The 13,486-nt window shown below is 56.4% G+C and overlaps 4 protein-coding genes across 4 annotated transcripts; 2 read left to right on the forward strand and 2 right to left on the reverse strand.

Annotated features, from left to right (window-relative positions):
* Positions 1–622: 622 nt before the first annotated feature.
* CcaverHIS019_0101580 (uncharacterized protein) lies at positions 623–1,936 on the forward strand (the record flags this gene model as incomplete). Its single annotated transcript, XM_060597211.1, has 2 exons — positions 623–943; positions 1,064–1,936. The coding sequence occupies 2 exons, from the start codon at positions 623–625 to the stop codon at positions 1,934–1,936; spliced, it is 1,194 nt and encodes a 397-aa protein (XP_060452706.1).
* Positions 1,937–3,456: 1,520 nt separating this feature from the next.
* CcaverHIS019_0101590 (uncharacterized protein) lies at positions 3,457–4,408 on the forward strand (the record flags this gene model as incomplete). Its single annotated transcript, XM_060597222.1, has 3 exons — positions 3,457–3,507; positions 3,550–3,728; positions 4,120–4,408. 3 exons carry the CDS (start codon positions 3,457–3,459, stop codon positions 4,406–4,408), a joined length of 519 nt encoding a protein of 172 aa, XP_060452707.1.
* Positions 4,409–7,014: 2,606 nt separating this feature from the next.
* CcaverHIS019_0101600 (uncharacterized protein) lies at positions 7,015–8,091 on the reverse strand (the record flags this gene model as incomplete). Its single annotated transcript, XM_060597234.1, has 1 exon — positions 7,015–8,091. One exon carries the CDS (start codon positions 8,089–8,091, stop codon positions 7,015–7,017), a length of 1,077 nt encoding a protein of 358 aa, XP_060452708.1.
* A 2,111-nt stretch (positions 8,092–10,202) lies between these two features.
* Positions 10,203–13,096, reverse strand: CcaverHIS019_0101610 (uncharacterized protein; the record flags this gene model as incomplete). The annotated part of the gene is made up of 8 exons (XM_060597245.1): positions 10,203–10,336; positions 10,445–10,497; positions 10,554–10,656; positions 11,427–11,636; positions 11,972–12,094; positions 12,142–12,207; positions 12,792–12,933; positions 13,016–13,096. The coding sequence occupies 8 exons, from the start codon at positions 13,094–13,096 to the stop codon at positions 10,203–10,205; spliced, it is 912 nt and encodes a 303-aa protein (XP_060452709.1).
* Positions 13,097–13,486: the final 390 nt, after the last annotated feature.

Here is a 13,486-nt window from a genome sequence, read left to right on the forward strand (position 1 = left end):
CACATCCGAACCGGGGTTGCCCGAGTGATGGCAGATTGATCATTGCCGGGGTCCGACCCGAGCGCTGGAAACTACTGTTGGAAAAGGTGAGTACCCTTAGTGGGCCATAGGTGGAATGTATCCAATCAAACCATTAAAGCGTATCAGTGACAAAGTTACTATTGGCTAGCTGAGAACAAAGCCGCCGGTAAGTGACTAGGGGGAGTAAAGGGGCGGAAAGGGAAGCAGAGGCGAGGTTTTGTGCTGTTGCCGAGGTGCCCGAAGTAACCTAAAGTAAATAGCAGATTATTTGCTTGGTTCCTAACAATCCTAAAAGTTCCTAACATGCCTCACAGGTCATACCAGTCATCTCATCACAAATTCGAAAATACCGGACACGCTCATCATCCATTCCTTTGCCCTTTCCACTCGCCAACCCCTGCCAGTCAGTCAAACCGCGAAAGAGTCCATAAGGAGCCCGATAAATCTGCATGCACTCGTTATCCCCCCCACCCACTTGCTATCTCGACTCACTCAAGGCCTCTTCTAACAACTGTACAACTCATCTCCCAAGACCAAGCTGCTCTTGACGAGCACTACCACAAGCACCACCACCACCACCCCCCATCACAGATAGCCGAGGATGCTCGCCACCCTTCCCCGTGCCGCGCCCCGCGCAGCCCGCCGCCTCACTACCGCCCACGCCCTCCGCTCCCCCCTCGCCCCGTCATACAACCACACCATCCGTCCAGCCCTCGCCCCACCATACAACCACCCCCTCGCTCACATCCCCGAGGCTGACCGCCTCAAGGCTCCCTACGCCTTCTCGCTCCTCAAGGCCCACATCTCTGAGCCGGCAGGCCCTACCCGCACTGAATGGGTCGCGTCTCTTCTCAACACCAAGGAGGGCCGCGAATGGGTCCAAGCCGCATGGGACGCTACTCTCAAGGACCTCGCTGACCAGGTGAGTGCCTTGTGGCGTCGTGTGATGGCAGCTTGTGTGATCGGCAAAAATTCCTGCCGATCAAAAGAAGTTGCCATTCAGGTCGCTTGAATGGAACCATTAATTTGTGGCTGACTCCAGCCCATCGCTACTGAAGTCACGTTCCAGACACTCAGCGACCACATCGCCGACGCCAATAACGCAAAGGCACTCAAGGTCGGCGGAAGCATTGTGATCCGCGACGTCCTCCGTGACCCCGTTGCCGAGGCTTGGGCCAGTGAGCTCACCGAGGCTCTGGTTTCGCGCGCACACTCGCCAACCTACTACACCGACGCGCAGATTGCTGCACGTGCCGACCCCTCGGTTCTTAGCGCAACGGGACAGGCGCTCAAGGCCTTCATTCCCGCCTCGACGCCCGAGGGCGCCTTTGTCCGCATCGACGCAGCGACCGTCGCTCCGGAGCAGCCAACCTGGGTCGGCAAGGACATTTGGGCCATCGAGGAGACCGCTTCCCCCTCTACTCCGGTGCACGCCTACCTCGCCCTCGCCCGCACCGAGGTCAAGGTGCCCACCTCGTCGGCTGCCGCGACGTACGCCCTCCTCCGCCCCTTCTTCGCCCCTAAGAAGAGCCGTATCTCCTTCTACCTTCCCACCGGCTACACCGATGCCTCGAACTGGGCCATGCGCGCTCCCGGCACCAAGCCCGAGCTTGACGCGGACTTGGTCCACGTTCGTCCAGCCACCATCTCCCTCGCTCCGGGAGACGTGCTGGCCACGCACGCTGGCCAGCCTCTCCAGGCCGCCGACGCGAGCGGCCTCCTCCTCCCTGTCCACCCCCTCCCCGCCACCGAGGGTAACCGCGCCTACGTCGCCCTCCAGCGGGCCAGCTTCGAGGCCGGCCTTCCTCCACCTCACGTTCCGGCTGACGGCACTCCCATCGCCCTCGAGGACGGCGGCAACGTCACCATGATCGAGTCGTGGGGCGGCCGCCGCGCTCTCGGCTACGGCTTCTAAGCCTCTTGTGATCTTGCAACCTGTGACAATGCCCTGTGCATAACCACTCTGCCATTCATCTGGCCCATCGAGATCGTTCATAGCTTGTCCGCCTTGGAACGTCTCGCCCCTCCAACGGTCATAAAAGCCCTGCAACCAGCCCGCAGGCCGGGCTCAAAGCTGGAAACGGGGAAGCAGGAGGCGGGCGCGACACCACTCGCTGCCCTCGCCATAGAAATAGAATTACAGCGTATCTACGAATCTACCTACTGTACTATTGTAGCACGTGGAATGAAACTGCCTTGTTGAATTGAAAACAAATTGTTTGGTCCCGGGGTGTGCCTCACATGCTCAATCCGCAACCGCGGCACGCCGTTGTGGTCGCGGTTACGGTTACGGTATGCCCATCACAAAGATGCGGCACAACCGAGGTCCAAGTCCGGCTCGGCGATGCTGTGTTCAGTGCCCCGCACGGAGTCGCCGCCGGACAAGCGACAAGCGACTGGACGCGACCTGCTCATCCGTGAAACCTTGCACAGGGATCTTCCAAACCATGGCCAGGGTGCACAGACGACGTGACTATCCGAGCCGAGCCATACCGAAGGCGGAGGGGAAAGTGGGGTGAGACAGAAAGTCGAGGTAGACACGGCAAGCATGGCCGAGACCGGCCATGCTCCGGTGGGGCTCAATTGGAAACAAACATGTGCGGGCTGCTGTTGGCTGGTTTCGGCGCATATCCAGCAGCTGGACTGTCGCAGGGTCGCGACAGACATCCCTTTGTCCTTTTGGGGAGATTTTGAGGGCGTGGCCAATTGCACAAGCAGGCACGTCCACTTGCTTCAGGGGGGGGGTTCGAGTCTTGGCCGCACTGGTGGCGGTGAGCTGCGATGCCAAGACTTGACTTTGAGGTGTTGAGGAATTGATGCAGAGATGTTGGATCTCTTGTTCACAAGAGGTCAACAGTAAAGGTCTAGAAGTCAAGATATGAAGAGAGGATACATACCGCGGCAAGAATAGGGCATGGGAATGACGAGGCACGCCGAGATGTGGAGGTGAGAGGGGAGAGGGAAGGTGGAGGGGCGGAGGGCCGGTAAACATTTCGGTAGAAGGGTTTGTTGAGAACCAATAGTTTTCGAGTCGGTGAGTAAAAGGGTCGTGGGTCAAAAGGTCAAAAGGTCAAAAGCTAAAAGGGTTATTCGCATACAATTTGCCACTTAACCCCTCAAACGGTCAAATAGGACATTAACCGTCATAATCCTTTTTCAGAGCAGTCCTTTGTGTGTGTCAGTTGGTCGATTTTAGTTACATCGCATCTCTCATCCTTGTCCCAACCCACAACCCTCTTGAACCGCACAGACTCATCTTTTGGTCCATTCTTCACACACCCTCAACCCCCCACACTCGTCACCTCGTCACTTGCACTCTGCCCAACTCCAACTTGCACTAAACAAAAGAGTAGTCACCAACCACCTACCACCCACCACCTACCACCCACCCCCCACCAACCACCACCACCCACCACCCCTCCCCCGCCGCCGCAGATGGGCTTCTTCGACTTCCTCCCCTGTTGCGGGCGCCGTAAGGACGATGCTGTGAGTTTGCTTTTTGATCTTTGTGGGTCGTGCTAACCCTAGTCATCCGAGACGGACCCCCTCGTCGCCCCGTTCCGCGAGGGCAGCATTACGAGCCAGGACGCATATGGGTCCATGTCGATGAGCGCGAGTGCGACGTTGGACGGATCGCACGTGCCGACCGGCGCGCTGAGTGCAAGTGCAAAGGACCGCATTGACAAGATTGGGCGTGAGGTTGGCGCGTGAGTCGGCCGAGTTTGTGCAGGTCGTGGTTTGGACGTTGTTTGAGGAGTTTGGGTGGCTTAGAGGCCGGCGCAGTTGCGACGCAGACGCCCAGGTCACGATGATCGCGATCGTGATTGTGCGAGGGGTTGGACTGTGATCCGCGGGAACGGCTTCTGGTCTATTAGGGACAATGTTGTCATCGCGATTGCGTCTGCGAGGCTTCCACGCTGGTCGAGCGGCGCCCAGATCTTACCCCACGTTCGTCACATCGCAGTTATTTGTGTGGCAGCGGCGCTCTCTCCACTGATGGATTCGCCGTCCTCTCCTGCTCTTGTCCTTCCCCCTCTTCCCTCCTCCCTCCTTCCTCCTCCCTCCCTCTCACTCTCACCACGTCCCCGCTAACCGCAGCAACATGCTCTCGATCAACACGTCCTCGCGCAGCCAGCTCCGCATGCGCCCACCCTCGCCCACCGACTCAGCCTCCTCCTCGCGCCCACCCACCCCCTCCCCCGCCCGACCAGACCCCGAGGGAGGAATCATGTCCCCGCCACCTGAAGAGGACAGCACCAACTCTGAGGGTGGGGACGTGCTTCACAAGACGTTATTCGCGGGCGGCGCACCGCGCGGCGCCAAAAAGCCCAAGAAGAAGGGTGCCAAGGGCAAGGGGAGCCGCGCAAAGAGCAAGAAACAAAAGTAATAAGAAGGGAACAGGGACAGGTGGCCCGTCTTGGCTTGGGCGTCTCGCGTACGCGCACGTGGTTGTATCTTGTAGGCTGAATCCCATTTGCATATGCAGGTGTTATCATTGTCCATTAGTGACTGTGAGACTGGGTGACTGGCTTTTCGCTATCTGAGACAATGAGGGATTGTGAAGCCCATGTGAGGTGGGTGGCTGGTCGATGGCGCTCAGTTTCCCACGGTAGTAAGTGGTGAAGGTGGAGGTGGAGGTGGAGGTGGAGGTGTTTTAGGTGTAGGATGTAGGAGGTTGCGCACCAACTGCTGCATTGTGCAGCTTCACACTGGTACAGACTCACCCTCCCCGGCAACTAGTATATCTTTGTGTGTAAAACTGACCTGACGATGTATACCTCGGCATGTGCACCGACAACTTCTGGACGCCCGCCACCCTCCAGGCATTGTGAGCAACGTCAGAATTTTCTCCACAGACACGAAAGTGATGGTACCTCCAGTCGTGCTCCATGACCATGAGCTCGGGACAATCGGAAAGCACGGGTACAATAGGACAGCACAAGTGAACAATAGCCAACGCCTGGACTAACCTCTTGCCGATTTACTGGAGCGTGAATTGACCCTACCCTCCCCTCCTTAAATGGTATGGGAAACAGCAATAGCGATTGTAAGATACACATTTGGAGAGTTTTTTGGTCGCGAGGAGAAAATAGCAATCTACCTGGAAAATAGTCGAACGGAAACGCAGCCGCGTCAGCTCACTCACGCTCCTCTCTCTGCAAGTTGCACCAAAACGTGGCGCCAACCCGAAATATAATCTTGGCCATCCTGCGTTCACCTGTACGGTGCACTTGGTAAACGATTGTAAAAAACGACAAAGTGGTCGTCTCTCTAATCTCATTACACTGACAAGGGCCGAATCAATACCGCAAGACAACATATGGGACATGGTCCGAGATGGCCTGTCCCGACGCACATCCTCTTCTCGTATCCGGCCTGGGTCGACAAAATGGCTTACTCCTACTGGGAAGATAGCCTGCCCGATGGAGAAATGTTCTGTACAAGAAAACGTACCCATGCGGAGTCGTGCTCTGCCTAACGTCGCGGATACTGGGATCCCCTGAGTCCGGCGAATGTCAGCTGAGCACAATGACTTGCCTCAGGTCTTCGCCCTCGCCCCCGTCCTCGTCGCCTCTCTATCGATCGCACTCTTGTGAGGTACTGGGCGATATGCATTCACCAGCTGAGCTACAGTTCAAGCGACAACCCTCACCACTCGTTACCCACCATTAAACCCGCATCGGGGATCTAGGATATGATAGAGACTGGAGACCCCAAAGGAGGCGACGAGAGAGATCGAGATCTCGCGCCCAACTTATATCCGACTTGCTGTCCGCTCTGTATCCATCTTACTGGTACAGTGGAGTGCGGAGAGGACCATGTAGACGTATTTCCGCACCAAATGGCCATGTTCTCCTATTCTGCAGAATTCGCAATGTAACCGTGAAATGACGGGGCCTCATCCTCGGACCCTCGGGCCCTCGGACCCGACCCTCGATAGCGGATGTGAAACTAGAGTCCGTGCCAAGGATAGGGCAAAGGTTGGTGGCTTGGTCAACGGCATAATAATTCGGACGGCGCTGACGTCGACAGCGCTCTGACAAGGCCCATCCTCGGTCTCTTGTTCCAATATCCGGCTCCGCTCTGAAAGCGCCCCGGATTAAAAGACATGGAAGCAAGTGGAAAAGTCAAGGTAACTGGGAGTGTCTCTCATGCGCCGTGTTGAACGACATGGAGTATGTATTCTGCCGCTCATCGGCTGCATCGGTTCACAAAGTTGCGCGCTATCTTTACCATGCCCCGGAGCTTCCGGCCAAATCCTGATATATGCAGGAGCCCGGCGACTTTGGATTGGTCTTCATCATCCCTTGACTCTGATTTATCGCCGTTTACCGATGGAATCAAGTTTATTGAGTTTGGCACGATTCCAGATACTCCAGGGCCTGAAATATAGGAAACACTGGTGGCGTCGAGTTTCGATGATCGGCGTTGGTGCCTTTGCCGGTGGCCTGTGGGGCACAAACCCGTTACACATGGACTTGACACTCGTCGCTTGTTGCACAGCACTCCCTGTCGACAGTAGAATGCCGGTACGCCGGCACCGTATGTCTCGAACTTGTTATGGCAAGCCGAGACGGAAACTTTGACAAGACTCGGATATTCGCTGTTTCCAGCGTCACGATTTCGACAAGTCAAGCTTTTCCCGAATTCTCGTCAGACAGATGTACTAGCACAGGACACTCTACAGAGGTTCCTGAAGACCCTAGTTTGGCAGTAAGACCGAAAGACCGCTTCACGTCACCTGCCACAGTTCCTGCGGCGCGGTGCCGCCACTTAGGCGCGAGCTATGAACCAGGTCCTCCTCTGCTCCTTTGCTTAGTCCCTTTTCACCTGGCTGGGGAGCGATGTAGCAATGGAGATCCAAAACCCAATGTACATGCAATATACTGTGGTGACGGTTGTACAACGTGGGACTGCCATAGCGCAGACCGTTCTGTGTGGGGTGTGGTGTGGGGTGATGTGAAAAGATGGTGGTGTAGATGGATTGGAACACTAGATGCGATGCGCACTCGAAGATGTGGCGGCACGACGAAGGCGCGGCACGTTGACCAGTCGGCTGCGGGACTGGCCCACGCGCAGCGCCCATGGCCCGAGTTGTGCGGCGCCAGGAGCCGTGTCGTGTTGCAGCGAAGTTGCGCGATGCAGACCCGGGCGAGCAAGTACCTCGACAGATGCCGAGGGGACGCGGACTGGACCCACAGAGTCGGCGTTGAGGCGACCGAGGGCGGTCGCCAGCTCGACCTCATCGTAAAGAGCAAGGGCGATTGGTGACGACTCGGGCGGCGTCGAGGGCGAGCTCGTCGCTGCGTAGACTGCACTCGACCAGTCGTTGACGCGGTTGCGGAGGGAGAGCTCGTCATGCGAATGCGCAAGGTCAGGGACGTCGTCGTCCTCAGTGCGTCGTCCGCGTTCACGGGTACGGCCTCGCTCGACGTCCTGCGAGCGCTCGGTGATCGATGGACGAGCGCGACGACGACCACGTCCAGCAGTGGGAGAGATGGGAGGAGACGGGTACATGAGCTCGGGGCCGGCTGTCAGGTCGAGGCCAAGTGCCGAGAAGCGTGGTGCCGCTGGTGCGCGAGTGCCCTCAACTGAAGGGATGATGGAAGAGGAGGTCATGCTAGGGTCGGCGGCGATGAGCGGCGAGTTGGGGCTAGACATGAGGGGCCGAGTGGGGAGGCGGGGTGCGCGAAGTAATGATGGAGTCGAGAGCTGCTGCCTTGGCGCTGACGCTGACGATGAGAGCGAGGCCTGGTCCATGTCCTCGATGTGTTGCGTCTCGCCGTGAATCTCGCCAAACATGTTCAGGCCGACGTCGCTCTTCGACACAGTCCGCTCTGACCGAGGCGTGCTGCGTGCCTTGTGGCCGTGGCTGGGACCGTGGCTATGACCGAGCTTGACTTCGTAATGGAGGGGCTCAAAGTCAAAGTTCATCTTGATTGGCGAGTCTGCACATGGGTCGAGGTCAAGGAGACCGGGAACGAGAGGCGCCCAAGAGTCCTCGACAGAGTCGAATTTGGAGGGGTAGGGAGTGTGGATGGAAGTGTTGAAGTAGTGAGAGTGCGACATGGTTGCTGTGGCTGCAATGGCCAAGAATGCTAGATGTTCGAGTGCAAGTACAGTGTATGATGTGTGTATGAAGTGTGATGGATGATTGTTGAAGTATGGTTTTGAATATAACAAAGTTGAGGTTGATGGATTGAGGGGGTTGAGGGAGGTTGAGGGATTGTGGATCGCCGACCTCTTTAAAGAGGGAAAGCCGTTGTGGTTGATCAAACTGTGATCGACAGATTCAGTATGGCAAAGTTGTATGGCTAGCGCTGTGCTCTGCTGCCATAGAGCGAAACGGCTGTAAGGCTTACGACGAACGGTATTAGGAGTTTGCGGATTTGTTCCGCCTACCTTGTCCTCTGCTATTGTGCCTAACACCAGGTCCAAGACTTGAATGAGCAGGATACCACGGCCGTGCCGAAACGAGGTTACCCCGGCAGTGACAGTGACAGCGTTACGGCACTTTTGAGCCATCTAGCGCACTTGTGCCTTGAACTCCTGGCCTCGACTTTACAGTCTTTGCAGTCTTGTAACCCTTGTCTCCCCGACAACCAAACCACTTGTCAGCTGAGAGCTGAGAGCTGAGAGCCGAGAGGACCGGACAGAGCTAATTACACCCCATGCCAGGCCAGGTTTGGATATTAGGCGCAGAGGCTCATCGAGCCGCTACTTAGAAAACCAGAATCGTTTAACCAGTCAAACGACGTCGTGCTTCACGTGCTCAGACGTTGTACATGCAACCAACCGAACCTTCCGTCGGGTGCACAGACCTCAAGGGCATAACCGATCTACAACAAGCTGGTAGTCACCTAATCTCAACACAACAAGAGATCGAAATACGTCAAGGTGCTATTACTGACCTTGACTACCAAGCCCGCTTGTATTACGCTCTGCATGCCGAATGTTGCATGCCGCGGACTAAGCGAGCCTGGAATGGTGGCAGTGAAGCACTTTTGGTGCAAGTCTTTGCTTTATGGATACCAGGTTGGCATAATCAGGCTATTCCACAGTTCGAAATACAGGCCTCTTGGCACGAAACGCCTTGACGCATTGGACAGACTAAAGCTAGGGAGGGCTGCAGGATTCCAGTGCCGAACGTAGATCATTCCTCTCCCAGCTGGTCACCCGCAGGTCTGCACCCGACATGATAATGATATCCAGCCCACGCTAAACGTTTCAAACTCAGGGCCGGACCGACCCGACAAAATGAAGCTCTCAAGCTCAGAGTTGGATAATAAACGAGTTTAGCGAGTTGTAAGAGAGCTCAGCGTGCCGGTATTACCTGAGACGTTGGACCATGTCCTGCTCTATTGTCAGGGTTTTTGAGTCATTGTGCACAGACAGCCAAAGGGTTTATGCCTCGGGCTTAACACTAACAACTTAAAACAACGGCCCTGAAGCCACACTGTCGTAAGCCTTGGCATTTTATTATGACCCTCCTGTAACCTTTGGTACTTTATCCATCCAAATAGACCTCATTGTTCTCTCCCGGTCAGGTACAGTCCCGTCCGCATCGGAGTATTCATTATTAATACATGTTATCCAGGGAACACCGGGCGCCGTGGCAAAAACGCCACCGCCACAACAGCTCCAGACTCGTCGTCAACTTGTTCACGAGCGCCCCAGTGATTGAGTTACTGGTCTCAGCATTTTCACCGAACCTATCGGATTCTAAACCAAGTAACAGGTTTAATTGCGGTCCTATTAGATTCACTCACGCAAAGTCGCTTTGGCACCCGCAGAATCGCCATGGCTAGTACCTCCAACCATAAACCCAACCTGCCCAACACACCTTTCTAACGGCGATGGTCGGGTCACATGACAGGAGCGCCATGGCCGAATCTAATTGGCCAGGAGTGCTGAAACACCTATTCAGCCCCCTTTCCATTAGTGCCTCTGTAATATTCCAGTACCTCAACACATAGGCAGGCATAAGTACATCATTAATCATTAGTCATCAGACGCCTCAGACCACTTAGAGCTTAGTTGATGTCGATAGGTACGCCAAGACGGGAACATGTTGCATCCGAATGGTAGGCCACGCGGGACATCCCTCCATCCAGTCTCGGTGAATAGCGCTCATCAGAGAGAGAACCGCGTCAATGACGGAGAATCGTGTTCCGAGCACTTCAAGGATGCGCGCTTGCGTCAAAGACAGGCTTGTCTGTGGAGGCAGGAGGCGCGCCAGCTGCGGTTGCGATGGGGTTGGTACTTGGAATGTAGGCCTCACTCGGAATGCCGGTCTCGTCAAGGCCCTCAGCGGCTGCAAGTCAGCAATCAACAGTCATCGTGCCTGAGATGCAAGTCACGCCATCCTGTGGACCCAATGTTTGCGATTCGCATTCCGCGGCATGCAGTTTGCGATGCTCACCTTCAATCACGTCGTACATTGGCGAGGCAATCTCAGGAGCCGGAACGCGGCCACTGGTGAGTGTCAATATCATTGATCCCGGGGATGGATTACGATTAATGCAACTCACGTCAAAATGTCGGTCGTGGACACGTTGCTGCCGTAGAACTTGTGGTTGGCGTCGTAGCGCTCCACCAGGATCGTGCCGTCGAGTGAGAGGCCGGCAAACAGACCTGGTGGCTGTTAGCACCCGTTCACGTTCAACTACAACGAATCAGATTAGAGAAAGGAGACAGCGGACTAGGCCGCCACCCGAGTCACAGACAAACACGTCGGAAGCGCCGAGGCGGCGCGAGCCGCCAGCTGGTAAGCATGATAATACAGTTGACCGTCTCCTGACAGTCTGGACTGAGCTGCTTTCGCCATGATAAGCCTCGTTGCTTGCGCAATCGAGGCACAGCTTGACGGAGCCTTGGCCGAATGAGATCAGCCGCGGACAAACCTTCCCGACCCATGTTTTTCCTGCTGCTCTTTCTCTACCACATGGCGTCCGCGCCGCCGTGAACCTTGGACCTTTGTATGTGACGTGTGATCTGGGGCCGCATCGTCCCACAACCCTTTCTTCTCTCGCAGAGCTAATCTGCCACGCCATGGTTGGCCCTCCACCAGCGTTCCTGCACGACCATCACCTCCATGAAACCAGGAAACACTGTTGCGCCATGGCAGACACGTGAACGTGTCTAAGCACAGCTTATGTCACGCCCCGGCTTCACCAAATATTGTGCAAGTGAAGACACGTCGGCACGAACAGTCACCGGATGACGGATGACCGGCGACACCGTTGCCGATGGCCGAGGGCAGAGCTGGTCTATGGTATTGCCGTGGCAGCACCTACCCATCTCAAGCCACCGCAAGGAAATGGGATGGAACGTGCGTGGACGTAGGAGGGAGAGAGGAGGACACAGCCACACGTAGCACCCTCGAAACACGAAACTTCACTAACCCTTGGAACGCGAGTAGCTGAAGATGGGGGCAGGGTTGACAAGGGAAGCGTTGATCTGGCCGCCAGTGCCAATTGGGCCCGCAGCTGCGGAGACGCTGCCTCCGATGGTAACGTTGCCACCGCGAGAAAAGGCCTTGACCGCCTCGTCCGAGTTGAGGACCATGACGACCTCAGTCAGGTCCGCACCGACCTGCAGACCCCAGCCAACACCTGTCTGTCAGCACTCGTGAATCACTTCAACAACGGCTGGTGAGATACGGCGCTAGGGAGTTACACAACACGCTGCGTACCACAAGCGATTAGACTCGGTAGCAAGCGCACCCAACTGGCGATCATCACAAACTGCAGGCTACGCCGTAGCGTAGACCGGCAGGAGGCATGTCGCCGAAGCATGATGGTTCGGCTCGCCATCGCCATACGACCTGGCTGCGTAGGGGTCGTAGCAGCGTGTGCCAACTGATGGGTAGGTGACACGTAGCCAAGTCGCGCTCTCTTGCGCAACGGTTGTAACGCTCGGCAACGGTCCAGATCATGTCACAACGTACCTGCAGTGGCAATGCAGCTTGGCGCACTCCAGCTGCCATCCGGGAGACGGGCAATGACGATACCCGAACCGGCCTTGCCGCTGAACACGAAGCCAGCCTTGAAGATGGTAAAGACAGCAAGGCCTGGGCGTTAGTTATTTGCAGTCTGGGCTTCTGCCAACATTACTCACCCTTGCAGCGAAGGAGGACCTCCTTCGGGACAGCGTTGAGCGCCGACTCCGGGTTCGACGGGTCAGCTGCGGGTTAGCATGGAAATCGGTAGGTAAATGTTTGGTATCGTGCGTCCCATGGCACCTTGGTCCAAAAGCCGCCAGTACTCCGACCATCATTGGAAGGGTGGTGGTTGATTGGGCTTCCATCCATTAAAACTCTCTCGCAGCACGTCGGGCTCCGTACGACACTGTGTGCTGCAGTCGCATAGATACAAGGACAGCAGCACACATCGACAACAAGGGATGCGCCACGCTGTGGGCAAGATAACGGCCCAACGTGGCTTCGGCTTTGGCCACATGCCAAGGTGGAGGAAGGTGGAGGTCTGGCGGCCAACCATATCCGCCAATGTCTCCTGTGCGCGCTGAGATCCAGCAGAGCACCAAACGACGGCAGATCGCCAGAGCACTTGACACAGCTACTGTGCATGGCAGCACGGAATCTGTAGCACAGGAGCTGCGCCCGCAGCAAGCGGTGCACACTCCGGAGATAGCGGAGCTGCCTTTGACAACCCGTGGTTCTATGCCGGCGGCAGCTCTTGCCCGTCTCTCAGTCACCACAAATGCCCATCTTCGCCACAATCCACGTAGCGTTCGCCATGACAACGCACCGAGGAAGCTCTGGAGGATCTTTGCGGCTTTGTCGCACTCGCCCGGAAGCGTGAAGCCCTGCATGAAGTTGTTACCGCCGGCCTGTGCGCGCTGCATGATACTGCCGCCCTCGCCGTGCCCGCGCGCCGTCTGCGCCCCATCCTGCCATCAGCCCGTCCCCAGCTTGTAGGAGGCCATCTCAAGCCTTCCCTCTCTCATGCCATTCTCCATGGGCCGCACTCACGTTGATCATCTGTTGCGCATGTGCGCCGGCCGCGGCGGCTTGAGCCTTGACCTTGTCCAAAACGTTGGTCCACTTTGACATGATGGATGTATGTGGTTGTGGTGATGGGAAATGAGAGGGTGGCGAGAGGATCGTTGGGAGTGAAGATGACGATGGACGTCATGGGCGTGCACACGTGTCATCTATTGGCCCAACCTCCACCGGCCTAACGCCACTCTGCCCCATTCCAGTCTCTTGCAGGCAGGCTATTTCAGGGCCCAATAACGCACAAGTCAATGCAGCCCAGTGAACGCCTGTAGATCAAGACAGAGGTGTGGTAATGCATACAACAATATTGATACTGGAGTTATGCGTATATGAGAATGGACGTCCCATATCCAACTGTGCGGTGTGTTTAGCCTCAAAGTTGCGCGAAGCGATAGTGTCGGCCAGCCTGTGTGATTATCGTGGGCGTCGCTATCGAGTTCCCAG

The sequence above is a fragment of the Cutaneotrichosporon cavernicola genome (assembly GCF_030864355.1).
Source record: "Cutaneotrichosporon cavernicola HIS019 DNA, chromosome: 1".
Classification (NCBI taxonomy): domain Eukaryota; kingdom Fungi; phylum Basidiomycota; class Tremellomycetes; order Trichosporonales; family Trichosporonaceae; genus Cutaneotrichosporon; species Cutaneotrichosporon cavernicola.